Source organism: Nasonia vitripennis, chromosome 3 (genome assembly GCF_009193385.2).
Source record: "Nasonia vitripennis strain AsymCx chromosome 3, Nvit_psr_1.1, whole genome shotgun sequence".
Classification (NCBI taxonomy): Eukaryota; Metazoa; Arthropoda; class Insecta; order Hymenoptera; family Pteromalidae; genus Nasonia; species Nasonia vitripennis.
In genome coordinates, this window is record NC_045759.1 from 20391857 (window position 1) to 20413988 (window position 22132).

A 22132-nucleotide genomic window follows, 5' to 3' on the forward strand; every position below is an offset into this window, starting at 1 on the left:
TTTTCGGAATTACTTATTTTAAAACTATTTTTAACGGATGAGGAAGTTCGACGAAAAAAATTGCAAATGCTCGACTTTTTGAATGGTCTTTATTTTTTGCAAATATAAAAATATAGTGTAGTCGAAGGATACTTCTTCGTCCGAAGACACAGGTTTCAACGTAAACGCGCGGTTTTTCTACGAGTGCATTGTATGTACTATGCACAGCCACAACTGTATTATTACTTAAGTCATTAATATTACAGGAAATAAATAATATCGTCGGTACAGTACATACATATAATGAAGTACTTCAAGTCGCTTTTTCTTATTACTTTTTTTCGCTCAAATTAAAAAAAATACTTTCAGTTTCGAAGACGCATTTAGGCAATCATTTGTGTATCCTTATGTGCTAATTACAACCATCTTTGCAGTCATCACTTCTTATTATTCTGATTTGGCTTTCTGATCTGTTTTTTGCACACTTGTCTTTTTGCAATCACTTTTTTTCCCTTTACTTTCAACTTTACTTGTGATGAACGGGCTGGATACGCAGAATTCTGAAAATTCAGATAACTTTATAAGCTGATAGTCTAATTGAAAATTTCATTAGTATACCACAGATACATACGTGAACTTGGTTAAACTTTCTTTTTATTGGCTTTGGTAAATCATAACTATCTACGTATGGCAGTATTTGTTTACAAAAATATACCCTCATCGAATCAGGAGTCCTATGGGTTAATAACTAGAAAATCATAATTTATAAGATTAATATAGGATTTAAGCAGTTTTAAAAACATGCATATGCAATAAGATAGAAGATTCTTACGCCTTCCGCATTCATACGCCTATACAGATTTGTACCTTTCACCCACAAAAATAAATTATTATATATTATATAATCTAACAACGTTTGAATCTCCCATGGTTCCCAGTAGTTTCTGTAAAATATATATATATATATATATATATATATATTGTCTTAATAATGAATGAGAAAAATAAATCAACATCTATAATTTTTTCATACACTTTTTTGGAGGTCTTTGTACACATTGTCTTGACTATGTGTGATGCATCTTCTTCATCCCCTTTAGTCCTAGTAAGATTATTTTGGAAAAAATGATTTGTACATCTTATCTATTTCTCTTGTATTACAGAACCTCATTAGAACTTACTGATTCATCTGCAGTTTACTTTTTCTCCTTTGTTTAGTAGGTAGATCCTTTTTGTACGCTGGATCGCACAAGAAACAACCTTTCTCACCTTTGTGAAAACTGCAAGCAAAATTTTAAAATTTTTAAAAAATTCTGCAACGTTTCCATGCTTGAATCACCTTTGAAAGTGTTCTTACTTGTTGCAGCATGGATCGAAATCTTTGAAATCTCTTTTTTCATCCTTAAAATCAAACCTGAAAAATATACCCGTACAACATGGATAAGATATTTTTACCATAGAACATCAAACTCATATAATAATTCTGAGCTTCGCTTACCTATACTGTTCTGCATTTAAGTACCTATTGGCATCAACGCAATCGCGAATAAATGTAATGTTGTATAAATTAGAGTCTTTCTCATCTAACGAGTCGTAATATTCCCTTGTAGTAAATACATATTTTGGATGACTATCGCAGGAACCCCCAAGTTGCTGAAAAAAAGAATAAGAAGAATAAAGAGATCATAATAAAAGTTTACTTTTCCATATTATAGATTAAAAATAACAAAGCTCTACACCAACAAAGGCTAATAAAATTGGTTATGTTGCTCAACGCACAGGCAAAACTCAATCGCAGGATAATGCAATACGAAAAGTAAACAAAAAAATCGTCAGAAGCTTCTGGTTTTCAAGATTTTTCAGAAACATGTAGCATAGAGTGTCGTGCAATAAACATACCTCCACGATGCTCTTGAACGTGTTAACCGTCTCTTCCGCGATGCCGAAAAATCCGAAGCACTTGCGATTGAACAAATTAAGATTGAGGGGCTCCTCGTCGCTCTCCGAGCCGGAGATCCAACCTGCCATTTTTCCTGCATGTATTTTGCGCGAGAGTCGACGCACCGAGCGTGAGTGCAAGCGATACTGGAATATAACTGAATTTGGAATTTGAAAGGCGATGCATCTGCATGCCCGTTTTTCCAGTGAACGAAAGATGGCGCGCGCAGAACTGAATTCCCGCGAATCTCGCGGTGCTACGCTAATATGCTATCTGCGGAAATTCGACTATATTCGAGTGAACTTGAGAAGGTCAGCGTCTTCATCGAAATGAACACTGAATATTATGAATATTCATAAATACAAAATTACAAATCTGAAAATGTTCACCATCGCTTTCACATATAGAAAGTCGGTACGGTACTCCGCTATCACCGCTAGATCACGACTATCCAGAAATCTCTGCCAGCGAGAACATCCACTTGAATACGTGGTGCTATAAGTGAATAAGTGACGGGCGCCCTGTCGGTAAGCGATAGCTGGCAAAGTTGGAAACTGAAAGGTAGCCGCATTTGATTATTTGAAAAGCGCGCGCTCCTTTCAAAGTTTCTAGCTTTGCCCGCTATTGCGAGCCGAGAGGGCGTTCGTGTCATTTATAACATGGCGATATATCGCGCTATATATACATACATATATGTTGCCGCGGTAGCGCAAAGCGCGACTGTGAGGTTATCCCGCTGGTGCGCGCGCGCGCGCGCAAGTGTCTCTCTCGCTCGCGCTCTAGTAGCCATATCTCGCTGTGCAGCACGGTGGTAGTAGTGGCGAGCAGCAGCAGCACTGCTTCCTCCGGAGGAGGAGAGGAGAGTGAGTGAGAGAGAGAGAGAGAGAGAGAGAAAGCTAGTGAGCAGTTTTTAACTCGGGCTGCCGGCGGCAGTCGACGGAGCAGCGCCGCCTGAGTATATACACACAGAGGGACGACGCGGTCGCCGCGCGCTCTCTCTCTCTTTCCTCTCTGTCGCGCGTTGTTGTTCACTTTTCGCTATACTCTCCGCACACTCTTTTGGCCAGCCTAGTGCAGTGCGGACGATTGATAAATATAGGATTGATCGGTGCATCGATCGCGGACAGCTGCAGCAGCAGCGACAGCGCCAAGTGTTCTCTCCGACTCTCCGTGTTTCTCCCTCGTCGCAGCAGCAGTAGTCAGCGTTCTTATACACGTAAGGAGCAGCATAATGCTGGGCTCGCGCAAAAAGCGGGATAGCATGAGAAACAGCAGAGGAGGCTGAAGACGAGCGAAGAGAAGAAGACGAAGACGAAGACGAAGAAGAGAAGAGAAGAGAAGAGAAGAAGAAGAGAGTGGTGGTATAGTGCCCGCGCCAGGTGTGTGTCTGTGTCTCCATCTGTCTTGTATAGTATTCCTCTCGGCACTTTTTTGCTGCCATCGTCTCGCGCTCGGTCGCCCTAAAAAGCCGTGAGAGCCGTTCGTTCGGCCCGTGTGTCTCTCTCTCTCTCTCGCTCCCGTCCGCTCCAGCAATTTTTTCCTTCTCTCTCGCTCTCGCATATACACTCGCGCGCCACTCCACTACTGCGCGGACTCCGAGGATTACGTAGATCTGGGCTACGTACACACACACACATTCTCTCTATCTCTCTCTCGTGCACGTATACACACACGCGCGCACGGACTTCGGAGAGAGAGAAGATAATTCGCGCAAGCAAGAGAGCGAGAGAAAGAGCATCTCGCAGAAGCAGCGGCGACGGAGCAGCTCTTGTTTTTCTTAACCTAAAAATAGAGAGAAGAGGAGGGAGGCTATATACTCTGCGCGCCGACACGGGATTTTCCTACGCACGAGAGTCGCAGAGCAAGCGGCCCGAGTATCGAGTGTGATGATGCTGTTATTTGGTGAATGATCAGTGCATGATCTACTGGCGAAGACCTGTGCATTATTATCATCATTGTTGTTGTTGTATAACCTCGAAATACTCGCTCATCGAACGCACGGAGAGGGAAGCTGCGGAAGAGTGTAGAGCAAGCTAGTGTGTGTTTTTTGCGGATAATCCAGTATAGAGCATCGTCGCTCACGTATTGCTCAAGCATTGAAAGAAAACGAGAAGAAGAAGAAGAAGAAGAGAGAAGAGGAAAAGTGGCAGTGCGCGATTTTCGCGGTGGTGTTTTCAAGTAAAAAATAATCTATAGTAACGTACGTGCGTCGCATTCGCGGTTGTTCGTCGTCTTCCCCCCTTCATTTTGCTAAAGTCGTGTCGTAGTCGCGCGCGGTGCGGTGCGGTGCGCGCTTTTTAACGTCAATGGGATTCGCGACCCGCGGTAGATCCTGCACTTATGCATCCGAAGAGCTGTCGAGGCCGCTACGTATCAGGTGAGATATACCATTGAGGCGTCTTTTCTTATTTTTATTCTTGCGGATTTAACTGTTTTTTTTTTCTTTTCGAAAGCCGCGAGTGCAAGCTCTATTCTGACGGAGATTCGGGGTAATCGCTTTTCTTCGAATCGGTTAAAGTAACGGCTGCGTTTTACGGGAATAAAGTAAAATCTGGTGTATCAACGCACCGACAGCTGATTGTTGAAATTGGAGCACGTAAACAATCAACAACCGCGAGCGCTCCCAGCTCCGTATAGGTTAGGTTTCTCTACTACGTATACTAACCGCGACTAACGTATGTATACGCGCAGTTAGGAGCGATTACGTTAGCGCGTGCAATACTTGGAAACCATTATACCTCCATCAAAATCACGCGGTTATTGCTTCCACGCTCGTTTAACAATAACGATGTTTTTTTTTCTTTTTGCGCCTTTCAATGATCGAGGGAGATTCGAATTTTACCAGGCCGAGACTCGAACGCTTTCTAACGTCTGTGGATGTGTACTGCAATTCGAGGATTATTTTTAATAGCGCTTACGTAATGCGTCATTTCTGCTCGTGCGTAATCTGCACCGCGTTGCTTATCAATCATTTTGACGTCTAGATACGTGCTTTGATAACTCGAAGCATCTCCTTTTGGCAAAGAGAGTTCAATGGCCTCTGCGTTTCTTGAATGTTCTGATCGATCGGAATTTAATTAAAACGCGATATCCTTTTTTTATTAATTCAACCGATTTTCATCGCAGTATTGAATAAACAAAGCGTTATCGTTTTTCAAATTTTTGTCGAATTAAACAAAACCTTGTTTCAGTATCTTTATTGCATTCCCGCGAACGTCACAATCAATCCCGTCGGAAATAACGAGGAAAAAAAAAACAAAAATACGATACTCTTTTCAAACGAGAGCTCATTGAATGCTGTGTTTTATTGCAATTTCGTGGAAAGAGAGAGAGAGAGAGACAGACGACGCGAGATTGGCAAAAAAGCCGGCAGTAAAAACCTGCACAGTCGAAAATCACACACACACATACACAGCGCATGTGCGACTTCCGAACGCGCGCACGGGAGAGAACAATCGCGCTTAATTTTCTTAACGAACATCGTTAAAATTATACCGTCGCATTTTTATACTCGCTCCTTCCTGATTCTACATTTTTTTGTTATGTTCTGCGCGTCGGAATCGAGGTCGCGCGTCAGTTTCAATCGACGTCGCTGCTATGCACGCGAAAGAGAGACTATATGTATATATTCGCCGAATATAAAAGCGAGAGAGATAGAGAGAGAGATGCGATTGCGCGCGCGTTAATAACGATAATAATTCCGCGCTGATTGGAGGACAATCGGACTGCTGATTAAATTCTAGGATAATAGTATTGCGTAAGGACCGCTGGACGTCATTGTCATCGCGCCGTCATAATTGCCAACTTTTCTCATTGCTGTTGTTGGGGATTATTATTATTATCGTTATTCGCGTTGTCGGTGCGGTTATCATTGTTATTATCGCTATTATCGTTGCTAGCGGCGTCGAGTAGGCCAGTATGTACTGGTGTGTGCATTATTTCGTATACCGCGCGGGGGTCATGATGGTTATTCTCATGGTTGTCATGCTCTGAATTTTCCATTGTCTTTTGCAATTAATTAATCCTTTTGACAGAGCTCTATCTCGCGCGCGCGTCAGAGTCAGACCATTATATTTTCAATCCCCCTTTATGCGCTCGCTCGCTGGGAAATTAATAATTTGATGACGATATTGGATACTCCTTGCTAATTCGAATTTCATATACACAATCTCGTTATTTACATATTTTATCAAAAGTGCCTCTCGCGTACACGCGGCGATGGTTTGCTTACGAAGCTGTTTGCAGTAACAATTTTAGAAACATATAAAAACTAACGATGCAATATTTGTTTCCGCATTCTTTCAGCAGAGGATGCCGCAGGTGCTAATAGCCTACGAGCTCCAGAGGCGGCAGTGTGTGCCAGTGATGTCGGTGGCGAGGCAGACTGCAGCCCTGCTGGACCTGGACCATGGCCGGCAAGCCTGAGCAGCCGGCCTCTCATTCAGGCCCCACGACGACGCTCCAACAGCAACAGCAGCAACAGTTGTCGACCCTTCCGCGACAACAAAACAATCCCACCCTTCAGGATCAACAGGCCGCTCTTCAGAACAGCGTACTAGTCTACGTGTCCGGCGACAATTTGGCCTACGCAAGCGCACTCGAGCAGCAGCACAATGTGCTCGCCAACTATCAGCAGCAGCAGCAGCATAATCAACAGAGCCAGAATCAACAGCAGCAGCAGCAGCAGCAGCAGCAGCAGGTCCAGGACGCAGCGTTCCTGCACCTGCCCCAGGTCTTCGGCGACAAGGGCCACCTCGCGGGCTTCCTCGATCCGAAGGATAGCCAGCACGAGTTCGTCGCTCTGGCCGGCGCGGAGCTAGACTCCCAGGATCAGCTGCAGCGCACCTCGTCCTGCAGCCGGGCCAGCGAGGACTGCGAGGAAGGCGAGTCGCCGCACAGCCTAGGCCCGGAGGATGACGAGCTCGTCGACGATGGCAGCTTCGTCGTCGAGCAGCTCGAGGCCGCGGTGGCCGACGGCGATATCATCTACCAGGACGACCACGATGTCGTGGTCGAGCAGCACGTCGTGGACGAGCACGACAAGGAGCACCTCAAGCTGCTCAAGCTCTCCAAGGAGATGCTCGAGGGCTGCAACGGGTTCGCGGTTAACGGGGGCGTCTTCACCCCGGCGAGCCTGGGCTTCGCGCTCGACGAGAAGAGTCTGGGCGCGTTCGCGGCGGCCGGGGCCGAGCTCGAGGCCGCCGTTGCCGCCTGCGACGCCAACGCCAATCACCAGGTGGCCGCCTTCGTAAACCGACAGCAGCAGCAACAGAACGGCCAGGTCAACATGGCGGCGCTCTACCCGAACACGGTGATCGCCGACGAGGAGCACCAGCCGCAAGACGAGCAGAGCTGCCAGGGTAACGGCGGCGTGATGAGCGACAGCGCGGCCTCGGTAGTTAGCGCCGGCCAGGTGATCAAGCTTGCCGAGCAAGCGGCCTTCGGCAACCTGGGCAGCTGCGACTCCGTGAGGTCGGACACGGCCGAGTCGACCTGCAGCAGCATGAGCAGCCACGAGAGCCAAGAGGTTGCTCTGCAGCAGGCCGCGAGCTTCGTCGCCGCGCAGCAGGCTGCGCGAGACTCGGTCGAACAGCAGCAGCAGCAGCAGCAGATGCTCCAGGTGCATCAGGTGCTCGACGACGCGATGAACGCTGTCGGTGTGTGCGGTGCGGTGCAACAGCAGCAGCAAGTGCAAGATATCCAGCAGCAAGTGCAAGACATGCAGCAGCAGCAAGTGCAAGATATGCAGCAGCAGCTCAGCATCGCGGTGCCGCAGGGCTGGAAGAGGATCTGCACCAACGGCGTCATCATATATATCAGGTACGGATCACTTCTTATTTTTATCATCATTTTTACCATCATTAATCATTGATATCCACTTGTAAGCTCACCCGAGTCAGTTTCCACGAAATCGCTCAATAAAGCGAAAAAGTACCTCTTGGCTGTCGGCAAGTGTAGCGTTAACCAAAGGACCCTACAATGTTTATTTGTTGAAACGTAACGCGACACGAGCCGCTCCGTTACCGCCGCCGCCGCCGCCGTCGTATTTACCAAAGCTACTTAATCGAAGTATAAACCTCCGCTCCCTCTCCAACGCAGCCGAGTTTTATTTTCAAGCATCAGCGTGCGGCTCCGTTGTGTTTCCTCCTCCTCCTCCTCACCCTCGAGCCTCGAAATACACGCAGCTCGCGAAAAAAGGCAAAATAACAGACGGCGACACGCGCGAACCGAACAGCGTCATAAATTAGCTCGTGCGCGGCTGAATTTGAATTTCTCACTCGGCCCGGATTGAAATATCACGCATATGGCTCACAGCACTGTAGCAGCGCAGAGAGAGAGGGAGGAAGGATTGCGTCATGGAGATTACCTTTTTTTCGCTAACCGACGACGGGGAGAGATAAAGCTACTTTGACGAAACGCGCGCGCATTGAGCGATGGCTTTTTACGTTCGAGCGATCGCTCTCTTCGTGTGTTTGTATTGCGCAAAGCGATTCGGTTGGCTTTTTAGCCGAACGTTCGTTAGTCTGACCCACACTCGTGTAATTCTTATTTTTCTCTTTGCTTTTCAATCTCCTTTTGAACGAGCCGTTGATTATTCGGTTAGTACAAACAAGTTTCCTATAAATACTACGAGCGTCTGCTCCGAACAAACGAACGACAGATAAAGCTTGTAGATAAACGTGTCCTGATAAAACTACACATCCGAGAGCAAGTATTCCCCAGCCAATACTGTATGAGGGAGAGAGAGAGAGAGAGAGAAAGAAAACACGATCAATAACCACAGAAACAAACTAATCCCCGAGTAAACGAAAGTTAAGCACGTCAGCCCTCTCTCTCTCTCTCTCTCTCTCTCTCTCTCTCTCTCTCTCTCTCTCTCTCTCTCTCTCTCTTTCTTGTCCACACCTCGGGAGAGTGAGGTGAGATCCCTCGGCGCGACCCAACCTGGTCCACCGGAAAAAGCCTGCAAGGAGGATAGGAGAGTGATCCATCGCAACGGTAACGGCACGTGGCTCTCTCTTGCTTCGTCCCTCCTGCTCGCGAAAAGAAGAGAGTACAAGAAAGTCGAGGCGCTAATTGAGGCTGAAGTGGGTATAAACGAGGCCGAACAAGCAGGCACAAACGAAGGGACTATACTATTTCTTTCTCTCTTTCCTATAGGCTATATACCACACTCCGTCCTACTGCTGCGGCTGCAAAACTTTTCGGCTTACGCAAGCCGTTGCGCAGGCGAGAACAGATAATTAATTATCGCAGTGTGTTTCTTGCCGTTGCTGCTACACTGCCGCAGCCGATTTCGCGGTTGATCTCCATCCTCTATACTCTTCTGTCGAGAGATACGAGCATTATAGAGGACGTTTTTGCGCTGCATAGTGTGTAATTGAGGCGTTCGTTCGGATTAACAATTGCTGCGGCGGCGGCGAGACGCGGGAGTGCGCGCTAAGTAGGAAATTCGTTATTTGAAATTAAACGCCGTTTACGCCGGTGTAATTGCGATTTGATTGGATCGTTATATAGCGCGACTGATTCATCGTCGCTGATGCTGCTCTCCGCTCACTCTCTGGTGCAGTGTGTATCGTGTCTGCTATGTATTATATTGATCTACGTGCACATGCAGACGCGCTTGTATTTTTTTCCGTTTCGCGAGCTCGCCGCGTTCGTCATGCACGCGCTAATGGGAGAATCGAATCCCTTTGTTCCGTCGCTGCTAGAGGAGGAGAAAAGGCATTTTGAGTCATATAATATATTAGAGAGGAATATTCCAATGAATCAACGCCGCTAACAAGTCAAGAGAGCAGCGACTCGATCCGAGACTCCATGAAACGCTGGCTCTCTCTCCACGAATCACCAAGTCAAACAGCGCGATAAACAAGCGCCGAGAGAGCAGAGCTCCCCGCAATCAAGCAAATCCACTCCAATCTCGTTAATTACGTACACCGCTAATACCGCTTTTCCAATCAGTATACAGCCAGAGCGAACGCCCGTATACACACACTCAGCAGACGATATTTTCTTCATCTTCATTCCAGCGCAACTATCCATACATCTCCTAGACCGAAAGACTACACAGAGACATCGAACTTTCACTTTCACCGAGTAGAGTGCTAAGGTCGGGTCATCGAACCCCTCCATCAGCGCTACTGCTTTTCGGACAGGGAAGAGGGGGAGTAGTTTCCCGCTGCTACTGCCAAGGCATTTCCGGGCACATCTGGTCGAGTCGAAAGAGATTTCGTCGTCGTCGTCTTCTTCTTCTTCTTCGCTGAGGCGTCCTTGAGGATGAAAACGCGCGCTCCGTCGTCGTAAGACCTTTTTTTTATGGCCGTCGCTCCTTCGCCGAGGGAAAAGCTGCTGCTGTTAGGAAAAGAGGGTTTTTCGCGCGTCTGGGCGAATAAGTCCCGGAAAAATGTCTGCACGTCTTATGGCTCCGAATTAAAATATGTCGGATTAAAATTGGATTTTACGACAGCGAGGAAATTGGAGTTTTTCTTTTCGACATATACACGACTCGCTGCTAATGCGTTCGAGAGGATGATTGATCGATTGGATTTTGTATAGGCTAATTAATCGAATCGACGACACTAATAAATCCGTTCTCTCTCTCTCTCTCTCTCTCTCTCTCTCTGCGGGGATTTACTCGAATTTCACTTATTTTTCGCGCGCTTTTTCGAAGTAATTTATGAATCCTCGTTTTCGCCGCCGCCGCGTTTATTATTATTCAGATTTAAACGACTTTATATAATCGCCATTACGATCGTCGAACGAGACGTGTATAGTACTCTCGTAAATTTATCATTTTTGACGTTGTGAATTATGCAAATTAAGTTTCAATGAATTTCGCCGCTGCCGCGCGCGCGTGCAGACATTATCACGTAATCTCTTTCTCTTCAGAGTTCGTTACATACGTACGAGCGAGCTGCGCACAAAAGAATCTCGTTAGTATGTTCAGCCGAGGCTAAAAATAAGTTTCTCTTTCTCTCTCAAAGGAAAATTGTCAAAAAAGCTCTCGTGTACGATATATTCCTTTGCTGGTATGAGGTATAACGTAACGCGCGTTAAATCTTCTCGGGGTTACACTCCGCGTGTAAATACGATATACTGTATCGCCGAGCGACAAGTTAAGCTTCTTATAAAATATCGTTTTAATTCCTCTTGTTGGTTGCGCGAGCGAGCGCAAGGAAAAAAGACGCACAAAACACTTTTAAAAATAGAGGAAAATGGAATGTCATATTCTTACGCAATCTCTCCTCGCGCCGCGTTACGTGTATATATATATATATATATATATATATATATATATATACATATATAGTCTGTCTATCTCTCTCTCTCTCTCTCCATGCGCGGCAGTCGGTATAGTAAAATACGACGCATATTAAATGTGCGCGAGCGCGGATACACTGAAATATAAGTTTGTCATCTACTATAATCGCTCTTGCAATTATGGTCTCTGGGATAATGTTGCCGCAATGTACTTTTTTATACGCCTCTCGTAAATCATTGGGTTATACGGCGTATACACGATTCCGATTCCACCAGTGGAAAAAAAAAGATAACGAATGTGGACGAGTGTATCGATCTCGGATAAGAGTGTGAAAAAAAACGAGCCACCGGAAAAGCCAAAGAACAACAAAAACAGCAGCGTCGATCGTATAAAATGCCGAAAGCGTGTATAATCGTAAGCAGCGCGAGCGAGCGAGCGGCGCATTTATCGAGTGTTTCGGACGTGACCTTGAACGCTATGCAGCCACGCGAATATCCGTGCGCGAGGGAAGCCTGCTGCAGCGGGGCAGAGAGGGAGGAATTTCCCATATTTTGTGACTCACCGCGCGTATAGCCGACCGGCTGTTTATGCTAGCCGCGAGCAGCTCTCTGTGCAGTATTCAATGCGAGAGCGAGTTGAGAGCGCAATGGAAAGTACCAAAGTGCCACCGAATCGCTGTGGATTTGTTTGTCGAGAGCCTGTTTGCGATTTTACTTTTCTCTTTTTTTTCGCGCGTTCGCATCGAGATTATCGCAACAGTTATTTAGTTTTCGTTGATATACACGAGCGCTTTCGTATGAATAAACAATTTCTCAGCTGTAAAACAGTCAACATACACGCCGAGGTAGTTTGTATTAACGTGTGCATAAATTACGCACTCGCTTTCGCGTAATGAGACTCGCGCAGCTGATAAGCGCACTGACAAACATTACGGTAATATATATTTTTAAAGAAAATAATAACACCAGAGAGTGAGAGAGAGCACGTGCAGCTCGTATAGTCGTCGTCGTGTGGATATACAATTTCCGACAACATCGTGACCTCATCAGAAGAGCGACGCGCACGAAACTACATCGCAATCATCCGCTTAAAACTCACTCCCGCGGAGTGGAGTAAATTTTGTTGTTGCCCGCGTTAATTCCCTTTCCCCGTTTTCCCTCCGCTCTTCTCTCCCTCTCTCTCTCTCTCTCTCTCTCTCTCTCTCTCTCTCTCTCTCTCTCTCTCTCTCTCTCTCTCTCTCTCTCTCTCTCGAGCTTTTAAGAAATCCCGCGCGAGCAGAAGTTAATTAGAACTCGCTCCTCTTCTCCTCTCCTCTCTTTCTCAGCGCGAATTTGCGGTTATTGGATTTATTCCTTTTCTACCCGGGGGCTTTTCAACAAGAGCAGCTATACACGCTCGAGGCTGAATTGCGCGGGCGATTTTAATTACTTATTGCCGGGGCTTATCAATCAAGGCTGTTTATCCGTCGCCGCCGCCGCTTTATTTTCAGACCATCGCGTGTGTACGTGTGTATAACAGAGTCGATTCTTTTTATCGTCAGCTCGCTGGCTCGTAAAAACCCGTTTCATTGTACTTATGGTATTTGTATGACGTTCTAACATGTAAAAAGAAAATTTTAGTTGTTCACAAATAAACAGAATGAAACGGGCATGACAAGTGACGTAGTAATTATCCTGAGAGTTGTTCCTTGCTTCATTACGATTAAATATAATAAACTTGACTTTGTTTGATTGATCTCAGTTCTTTTCTATCTGTAATTTTGTTGCGGAATATATTAAACTCGCCTAAGCTTTTACTTTTTTAAAAGTTAATTTTTTTTACAGATTTCAATCCTTTTTAGTAATTTTTTTTGAGTATTTCATATTCAACGTAATAAAAATAAAATATAAGCATCTTTAGCACCTTTCGACCACAGCTTTTTGGTAACATTTTTATTACTAACATGAAATCACTGATTGTTCTGATATATACCGCCCTTGACTGATTTTTACACCTAGACACCAAAAACCACGGAGCGCTCCACCTAGACCTCGTCATCGGCCACCTTGTACACCTAGACACAGTACTTGAATGATTTTTATACCAAGACACTGAAAACATCCAGAACCTTGTCATCGGCTACCCTGGCAAGCTAGTTACTGTTACAGCTCCGGAACGCAGAGTATGCACCGGCAACCTCTTAATTCTAAATATCGTAATATATTAAGTATTATATTTTTTTGAGAAAGCAATCCCCATCTGTATATAGCTTTGCGGCCAACTTCACGGTCCTAACACTTCTTGCGGCTAACTTAACGGTCCTTTCACATTTTGGGCTGAAGAAGAAAAACGTGATTTTAGCATTTGTGGATTATACACTCACATATTATAAAGATAAGCAGCCTTTTCACTAATATTTTTGTTGGAAATCATAGTTTAGCTCAGAAAACATTCTAATGAGCCCAAAAACCTTACCAACAGTAGTGATAAGTATTTTTTTTTGTATAATGAAAAATCCGAACACCAATATAGAAGTAAATAGTATCACGGGCGCTGCGGCTTCGTCTGCTTCTCAAAGTGGCCTTCGTGGCGCTACCACGCCACTTGATCGGTGTATACCTGCGTCGTGGAATTCCAACGCAGTATCTCGATTCTCGAGCGCAATCAACAACGCGACAAAAATGACTTCGCGAGCAATGATTTCGGCGATAGAGAGCCGCTTTTTAATTCGCCGAATCGAGAGAGAGAGAGAGAGAGAGAGAGAGAGAGAGAGAGAGAGAGAGAGAGAGAGAGAGAGAGAGCGACTCGTCGTTTTCAGCGGGGAAGCACATACGCACACATACACGCGCAATGAAAGTCGAGAGTATAGCGAAAGTCAATAAAACGCAATTCCGCGTTTTACAAGTGCGCGCGGCGCGGAAAAAGCGAGGCGGCGAGCAATTTTCATTTTTTTTGCAGCGGCAGCCGCGCGATTCGATCTCTCATTGTTTTGAGAGGCACGACGAGTGGGCCGAGGCTTTTTTAAAAATATACACGCACCGGGGGAAGGGGGATGGCTTGAAAAGCCGTAGTCCGGCGCGAATCGATGAGCTTTGCCGATGCGAGTAGTATACGTGTGCGCGGGAGGAAGTGTGAGATATGCGGATCACGGATGGATGGGATGCTCGAGAATCACTGTTTCGGGGTTAAATAACGCGAGCGAGCGAGTTTAAAATAATTGGAGAGCTGGGAGAGATAGCTGTACGCGAGCGGTATGATTAAATGACGGGTCATTTCGGTGTGCGGATATAATCATCATTTTCGACTTGCACAGCGAGAATGATTGATTTCGTTAAAAATATTTCCAGCCCCGAACTTTTCCAGTGAATTATATTATACGCAGAGTTGATAACCGTTTCAATGGGAGCTTGAGTCGACGAGACTATGTACTTTTATTTTCATCGCATATCGTCGAATAAAGCAAATCCAAGGGTAAAAAAGAGAGAGCTCTCCCCTTAATCAAAATTTAAAACCAATCCCATCGGCACCCGCAGAGCCGTGGAAACAAAATCAATACGAGCACGATTTTCCGATCCCACGAGAGAGAGAGATAGATACACCGCACCGCATAGATACGCAGCACACGCGCAGCCCCTAATGAAAATCCCTTGCACTTGGCTCCCGTTAAAACTCATTAAAAAAGAATCGTCCCACAGAGAGCGCGAGGAAAGAAGCAGAGTGGAAATCGCAAGGAGAGCCGGATAATAACAGTGAGGCAAAAAATCCGCTCTCTCCGCGGACGCGCGCGCGCGAAAATTAAATTTTCCCGCAGTCAGCACAAAGACTGCTCTCTGCTCTCTCCTCCCTTGACTTTCGATCCCGAGCTCCGCTATGTGTCTGTGTGTGTACGTATAGCATGTGTGTGGCTGCGCGGAGCGGAAAGAAAACAAAAAGCGCGAGAGAGAAATGAAGTGCGCAGGCGTTTATCCGACTGCTCGCGCGCGCGCGCGCGCGTGTGTGCTCGAGATGAGAGAAAACACGCGCAGCGTTTCGGAGAATTTTCAAATTAATGTCTCTCCGAAAAATCATACAGCAGAGTGTAAGAGAGGTCGAGAGAAATCGCGTGCGGTGGCGATAACGACGCGGCGCGCAGATACCTACTCCCTCTCTCAAATCCGTGCTGCACCCCCACCCCTCGTTATATGTAGCTAGACGGAGAGCAGAGACCGCGAGCGAGAGAGAGAGAGAGAGAGCAGCGCGATCAATATCAACTGCCGACGCCGAATTCGCGCCGCCGCCACCGCCGTCGACGACGACATTGTGTCGCAGCGTCAACGCTGCAGGCGGCGCGCCGATGCAACTACGCCCGGATTTCTCCCTCTGTTTGCAGTCGGGTGGGGTAGTCGACGCTCCTCGCCCTCTCTATCTCTCTTTAGCGCAGAGAACTCTCTCGTTCGCCCTCTGTGTGTATATGCATGTACGTGTGTGTCTGGGAACGGACTCTGTCGCGGCGCCTGCCTGGAATTCTTTTTATGTTTCGAGTGGGTTTTTGCGATCTGCTCTGTCGGGTGAAGCTTTGCTCTAGACGCCGTGTGGAAGGGGGCCGCGCAGCGCAGGGATGTAGAGTGCGCTAGTGAGGTGCGCCGCGCCGCCGGCTGAGCTGGGTTATCGGCGGTTTTCGCGGTGAGGATTCGCCGCGTATAATGGGGGGCTGATCGAGGCTTGGCTTTATACTACTTTTTTCTTGCTCTTTAACTCCCTCTCTCTCTTACTCTGGCTCCGATGGATTATTGATTCGGCGGGGGTATCGATTTTCAATTTTTCCTTTTAATGAGATGCCGCACTGGCTGCTGCTGCTGCAGGTGCATAATTAATTTTCGGGTCAAGGTTAGCCGCTCGCTAAGTAGACTGTAATCGATGTGCAAACCAATATGCAGCTAGGAGTATTATTACCCTTTTCGATGAGTTTATTTTAGAGCCGACACTATGTAACTACACGCGACTCGTCGCCGATAAGATTTTTAAATTTTCCACCTCTAGCTCTATCTCTCTCTTTCCATGTACATTCTCGTTCGTCAACGCGCGCGAGCCTTTGTGTGCGCTTTATTTCCCGGCTTTTTTCGCGCAGCAGAACTTTCGTTTGTTTTGCCGTATTTTTTTTTGTCGGCCCCCCTCCCTGCTTTTTTGTTTTAATTTATGTATGACGTACTACACGCGCGCGCGCGCGAGTCAATATTGGTTCTCCGGATTTTTTTTCGATACATACGCGCGCGCGCGCTTGCGTATTGACTTGTAGATGAAACTCGCGCGAGTGAGCGTTTTTTTTTGTTTACCGCTTCCACCGAGCCAGAGAGCGAGAGAGAGTTTTTCATGTATACGTTAACGTGGACATAGAGGAATTTCGAATTTTTAACGAGAGGGAGACGAGCTCTATTTCGTAAATTTGGCGCCCAACACGAGCTGACGCGCGCGCGCGAGAGAAATGATAAAAATGCAAATTTCTTCCCGTCGCTCTTTTTATTATAATTTATTCGGCGTATACTTGACGATGAGCTATTAGTTTTTCTCTCGATTTCGGACGACAAGTTGGCGATGATTAATCCTTTTCTCCTGGGTCCCCCATTATGTTCCCATATGACGATACCAGCTAGCTCGTGTGTATAGCGAATTATTTATTCCAGTTTGCAAAGCAGCAGTATAACGTCGACGGCTCTAATTACACATCAAAGCTCTCCAAATCCCACGCGTCACCGAGGAATCAAACCCCAGAGCGACGAACGAGTGAATGAGAAAAAAAATTAAATGTAAGACTCTTACGGTTTCCATTACCCTACAAAGGCTTATATATCCTCTGTGCGCGCAGCTGGCTTCGAAAAAAGGAAAGACGTCGCTACGACTCATCCGCAAATTCAATATCGACTTCCAGATTAGCCTCTCGTCCAGCCCGCGATGAGAGAGAGAGAGAGAGAGAGAGAGAGAGAGAGAGAGAGAGAGAGAGAGAGAGAGCGAGAGAGGGAAAAGCCCTAGAAATCCCTGCATTCATAGTGTATAAAGCTCCGACTCTCGTCAAAGCGTCAAGAGTTACACACACACACACACGCGCGCGTATCTTGTCTCGTATATAAATTCATCCTCAGCCCTCTCCCCGACGCGCTAATTATAAGCGTCGCGGCGCAATTATTAATGAGGGCACGAGCGATCGTATTACCCGCTTCCGCGCGTAATTAGACTCGACTCGAGTGTGTGCGGCGAGTCCCCTCTCGTCTCTCTCTCTCTCTCTCTCTCTCTCTCTCTCTCTCTCTCTCTCTCTCTCTCTCTCTGTCGCATCCCTGATGCGCTCCTGTATATAGTCGCTTTGCGGATGTGATAGATGCGGACACGATGTTTATTACGAGGTCATATGTATGTATACAGCAGGGGGAGTTTGCAGGTTGAATTGTTTTTCTATTTGGTTTTCGGGGCTGCGACGTCGCCGCCACAGCTCTCATGAATGGAGATGTCTGAGGGTTGGCAAATGGTGCGCGCGAGTTTTGATGCACGGTTAGGTGTGTTATATATGTGCTCGTGGGGTGTATACGCGCGAGTCTCTTCTCTCTCTCTCTCTGTGGTACTTGAGAGAGAGAGAGAGAGAGAGAGAGAGAGAGAGAGACGCGGTGATGAATGGGCTGAATTTGAATATCGGCTAGTTGGACTATGCTGTAAGTACTTGTTTGCAGGCTTCTTTTTGTTACCGCTGCGACGTGATAGAGTGGCTTCATTGTGCTTTTGAGAAAGGAGCCGACCTGTTCCTTAAACCTCGATTTGCCGAAAATAAATTCATACGCACGAAAGAGCGATCGACCTTGATACCCGGTCTTAGCAGGCGAAACCCGATGAAAAACAATCGGCCAATTTGACAAACTCGGCGAGGAGCGTGTGTAATGTCACGATCCCAAATTACCGGTAAATACCGTCGAGCCTATCCGTAATTGGGCCATCGGGCTCCCTACCACCTACAGCAGCAGAAGCAGTACTACTACCACCACCGGATCCAGGGTATAACTAAGTTTCTCGTCCCGCACGTATAGGTCGGCGGTGGCGGCGGCGTATAGTTGGCAGAGCCTATAGGGAACTCGTATTTGTCTGTTCTTTGTATCAAATTCGACCATGTGTGCGCTGAATTTTCTCGGGGGCACACAGGAGCTGTAGAACCCAAGTGAGATCGGGGCTTGCGGTCCAATGAGCTCTTGCTCTCTCTGCCAGTGATGTCCGAGTCGCCAGAGGCGAAGCACGTCGTCGTGGCTCGATTTTGTTTTGTATAACACGTGGGTTGTTGTTATCGTCGCGTTGATGTATTATGGACTGATCGATATATCATACTCGTGTGCTGTTGTGATACACGGAGACGCTGCTGCGGCGCGGCGTTTTTGATCGCGGCGATGCAGTCGCGCGCACGACTTTGGCAACGTGACAACCGGTGCATTGGCGGAATTTATAAGGGTACGACCTGCTTGTGATTTGTTCTTTTCTCTAGAAATAACTCTCTTGGCACGAAAATTGATTCACTTGTGTTACTAATGATACAACGCTACTCTGTGGATATACATCTGTGCTCGTTGAATTGCGTTACTTTTTATCGTATGAATGTATCGCGTGCCGGTGATCGATATACTTACTGTACAGTTCGGTCTCTCATTATTTATTAGCGAGTTATACAAGCCGTTGTTTATGTTGTTTCGCGATTGCGAGGATATATACGGACTCGAGAGCCAGACGGTATATGCGCAGGTATTTCCGCGGTAGATAACCATGTACTATAACTTCGTTAAATATTGAACGCGTGTTCCGAGCACTTGCCGTCTCGGCTGACAACTCGCCGACATCAGCGGAGACGTTAAATATTATAAGAAGAGTATTCCTCTGTGTTTACCCTCTTTTTTCACTTAAAAAAAATATAAACATTATCGTACAAATATACAATCTAACGGAAAAACGCGCACGTGAGCTGAATCAATAGTAATCATCGATTAGCCTTCCGAATACCCCCCAATAACGCCGAGAGAAAAAAAGCCCTCGTCGAAATCATGATTCACCTCGTGCACGCAATCTGTTTCATCAAACAGCTCAAACTCCCATCAATTACCACCTCGAGCGAATTCATAAGCGTGAACTAACTCTGTATAAACAAACAGATGTGCCACACGCGACGCCCAGCGACTAACCCAAGAGGCGAGAGAGAAATATAATAATACAGAGAGCAAAAAAAAGAGAAGAAAATCACATCGAGTGAAACGCGCAGCAGCAGCCGTATAATGCAGCGCATAAAAGGTCGTGCCCAGCAGTAGAGTTTGACAAAAGCATCGACGATCCATAATAACACGGTACACACTGGCAGACTTCGTCCGGGCATAAAATGAGCTTAGATAAAGACCTCCGCCGGGGGATTTATATTTGCCGGCGGCGGCCGGGCAAATAGTCGAAATAATCGCGTGGTAATCGCCACGTGTGTGTCGCCCTCTGATGCTCGGAAGGTCAGAAGCGCGCTTCGACGATCTCATTGTTATTGTTCGACGTGCAGCGACGAGATATATACGCGCAGGGCTTTGATTAGGGTCGGCTGTTGCTGCTGTTGCGCTTCACACGCCGTGTAATCACGTATCAGTCGTCGAGAGCGAATGCAAATGAATTCGGGGCGACGGTGTAATGATAAGGGACGAGAGGAAAACGTTTGCCGCTGCTATGCTCTGAAAAACACACAGGGGAAAACGAGAGATAGGCTGCTGATGGTGATACGTGCGCATCAGAGGGGTCGTTGCGGTTTCGTTGTATATAGAATTGTTGTCGATGTTGACGCTGAATAACATATCGGCGTAATAATCAACGCGCTGCATCTGTTTCGAGTAGTGTTTTCTCAGCAAGCGCGGAAAGGGCCAAGTATAATCAGAGAGTCAACACACACACACACAGTGTCACCTGTTCTTTGCGCCGTACTACCGCAATTGCGTTTCGATTGTTAATTATACCGGCGATGTAAAGCCGAGAGATAAACCGCGGCTATATGCTCTCGTGCATCGGTGTGTAAGCTTTATTAAGCTACGCGAAGTCGCAATAACCTGAATATTATTCCAATAAACGCGCGAGCCTCTCTGAAGCACACTTATCGTGATTGATACGAGAAACAAACACGCGTGGTTTCAAAAGCCGATCCATCTTCGTCGTCGAGATTAATAGTCGATATTCGAAAATAGACCACATTATAAAACAATTCGATACCGCCCCTCCTCGAGAGTATCTAGAATACCAACAACAACAGCAGCAGCCCCTCATCATCGCGGATCGAGAAAGAGAAACCAGCCTTGCTTTTCCTTCTCGCCCATATAATCCGCGCGTTAACATTGAAGTGTATCCCACTCCCTCCTCGCCCGGATAAATGAACTCGTAAGAGGCTAAAAGCGTGCTCGGCGCGCACCGGCTTTCTGTGTGTATTATACTCGCGTGCGCGTGTGTGTGTACTTGCGGCGAATCAATAACTCCTCTCTCGCAGGGCGCCCTCTCTCTTTCAGTTCCTTGCTTCAGCTTGGCTTTTCAGCCGGTCGACTTTCTACCGACACCACCACCGCCGACGGCGTAATACACATGCGCGCGAGAGGTGTGCTCTGCGTCGACGCGCACATGTATATATATATATATAGGGGGGCATCGAGCTTTGTTTCCGGACGAGATTCACGGCTATGTACAATAGACCGGCGAGTGTTTTTCGATAATGAAGTCCTCGCGGATCGTTAAGACGCTTATTGCGCACTTTTTTTCGCGCGCAATTGAAGCTTCGCCCACTAAACACGACGCGATGATAAAAGCTCCTGCGGCGGCAGCTATCGACGAGTCGAGCACCCGCACGCGTCCTGGAAATTAAAATGGATCGCTCGTCGCGCAGTTCCCCCCAAATTAAATTGTACCACACACCCACACACACACGTGTGAGTGCGCGTCACGTCGCGCGCGCGCGCAAAGTGCCATTGTCGATTTATTAGATTCGCCGCGTTTACTCGCGCGCATTAATTCGCGCCTTGTCGCGCGGTCTGTATGTATGTGTGTGTGTGTGTGTGCCTTTCGTTGTTAATGGAAGTATACGGTTTACGCGAGGATTTGGATTGCGCGATTAGGAGAAAGATCGCGGTGGTAGCCGCCCGCGTGTTTATTGAAGCGCGTATCTGGTTTTTCGGACGCGCCGGGTTATTATTACGCTTGAATTGCTATACGCAGTGTCTAGCCTCGGATTTCGACGCGCGTGTGAGTATACGAGGCTGAATCGAATATATGGAGTTTGGGATTGAGTTATTGCCACGAGGTGTTTGGATTCTGTTTTTTGACTCGTTTTTTTATCCTTGAGCGGATTGTTTTCGATTTGCTTGTACAGGTTTTAACTAGCAACATCGATGATACGCCGTTTATATCTCATTTATATCGAGAACCGAAACGGTCGAGCTATAAACCCGCTTCTAATTCTAGCCGCAAATCGAATCGGAACGGCACATTCAACCTCGTTTCATTAACTCCTCTCTCTCTCTCCGCTAATAAACTTCCGATCCGAGGGCCGTGTGTATATACAGCTCTCTCAAAAACTTCCTGGTTACAGGCCGCTTCCTGCTTCTCGAAATCGATCCCGAACAGCCGCCGCTATCGGCGTGTATATTAATAGCATCGTCCCTCGCACAATGAAAGTTAAGCCCCCGTCTAGCTGGCAGTACTTGATTACCTCTTTCTCGTCGGCTGAATATTTCACCTTCGGCTGGCTCGCGGATATGAATCGATTTTTAAAGCGAGTTACGTACGCCGAGCTAACTTTTCCGAAAATACGCGGGAAATTCAATTTGGCCCTCGACGGCGGCGGCGGCGAAAAAGCATGTATATATCTTGGCCGATGATTAAACTCGTAATTCCTTTAGTTCGGGGGCTAGCTGCGCTGCTTGTATAACTCGGTTTACTGACACGGTCGGGAGTTTGCGTGTTTTTACCCG

General features: G+C 46.8%; 2 protein-coding genes across 12 annotated transcripts in view; one reads left to right on the forward strand and one right to left on the reverse strand.

Moving 5' to 3' along the window:
- Positions 1-70: 70 nt before the first annotated feature.
- On the reverse strand, positions 71-2370 carry LOC107980863. Its single transcript, XM_031927245.1, has 8 exons — positions 1879-2370; positions 1478-1632; positions 1337-1393; positions 1161-1259; positions 1013-1081; positions 812-923; positions 611-727; positions 71-539 (listed from the first exon to the last, which is right to left on the reverse strand). The coding sequence occupies exons 1-8, from the start codon at positions 2005-2007 to the stop codon at positions 417-419; spliced, it is 861 nt and encodes a 286-aa protein (XP_031783105.1). The 5' UTR covers positions 2008-2370; the 3' UTR covers positions 71-416.
- A 271-nt stretch (positions 2371-2641) lies between these two features.
- LOC100121276 (AF4/FMR2 family member 4) overlaps positions 2642-22132 on the forward strand; it is a 166108-nt gene continuing 146617 nt past the window's right edge. For 10 of the 11 annotated variants that reach the window (XR_004344695.1, XM_031927212.2, XM_031927213.2 and 7 more), the window contains exons 1-2: positions 2642-4295; positions 6224-7738. Coding sequence is in view for 10 of the 11 variants with exons in the window: in XM_031927212.2 (XP_031783072.1) it covers positions 6327-7738 (1412 nt within the window). In the remaining variant the exon portion in view is untranslated. The remainder of the gene's footprint in view (positions 4296-6223; positions 7739-22132) is intronic. The other variant, XM_008207111.4, reaches the window with a different exon arrangement.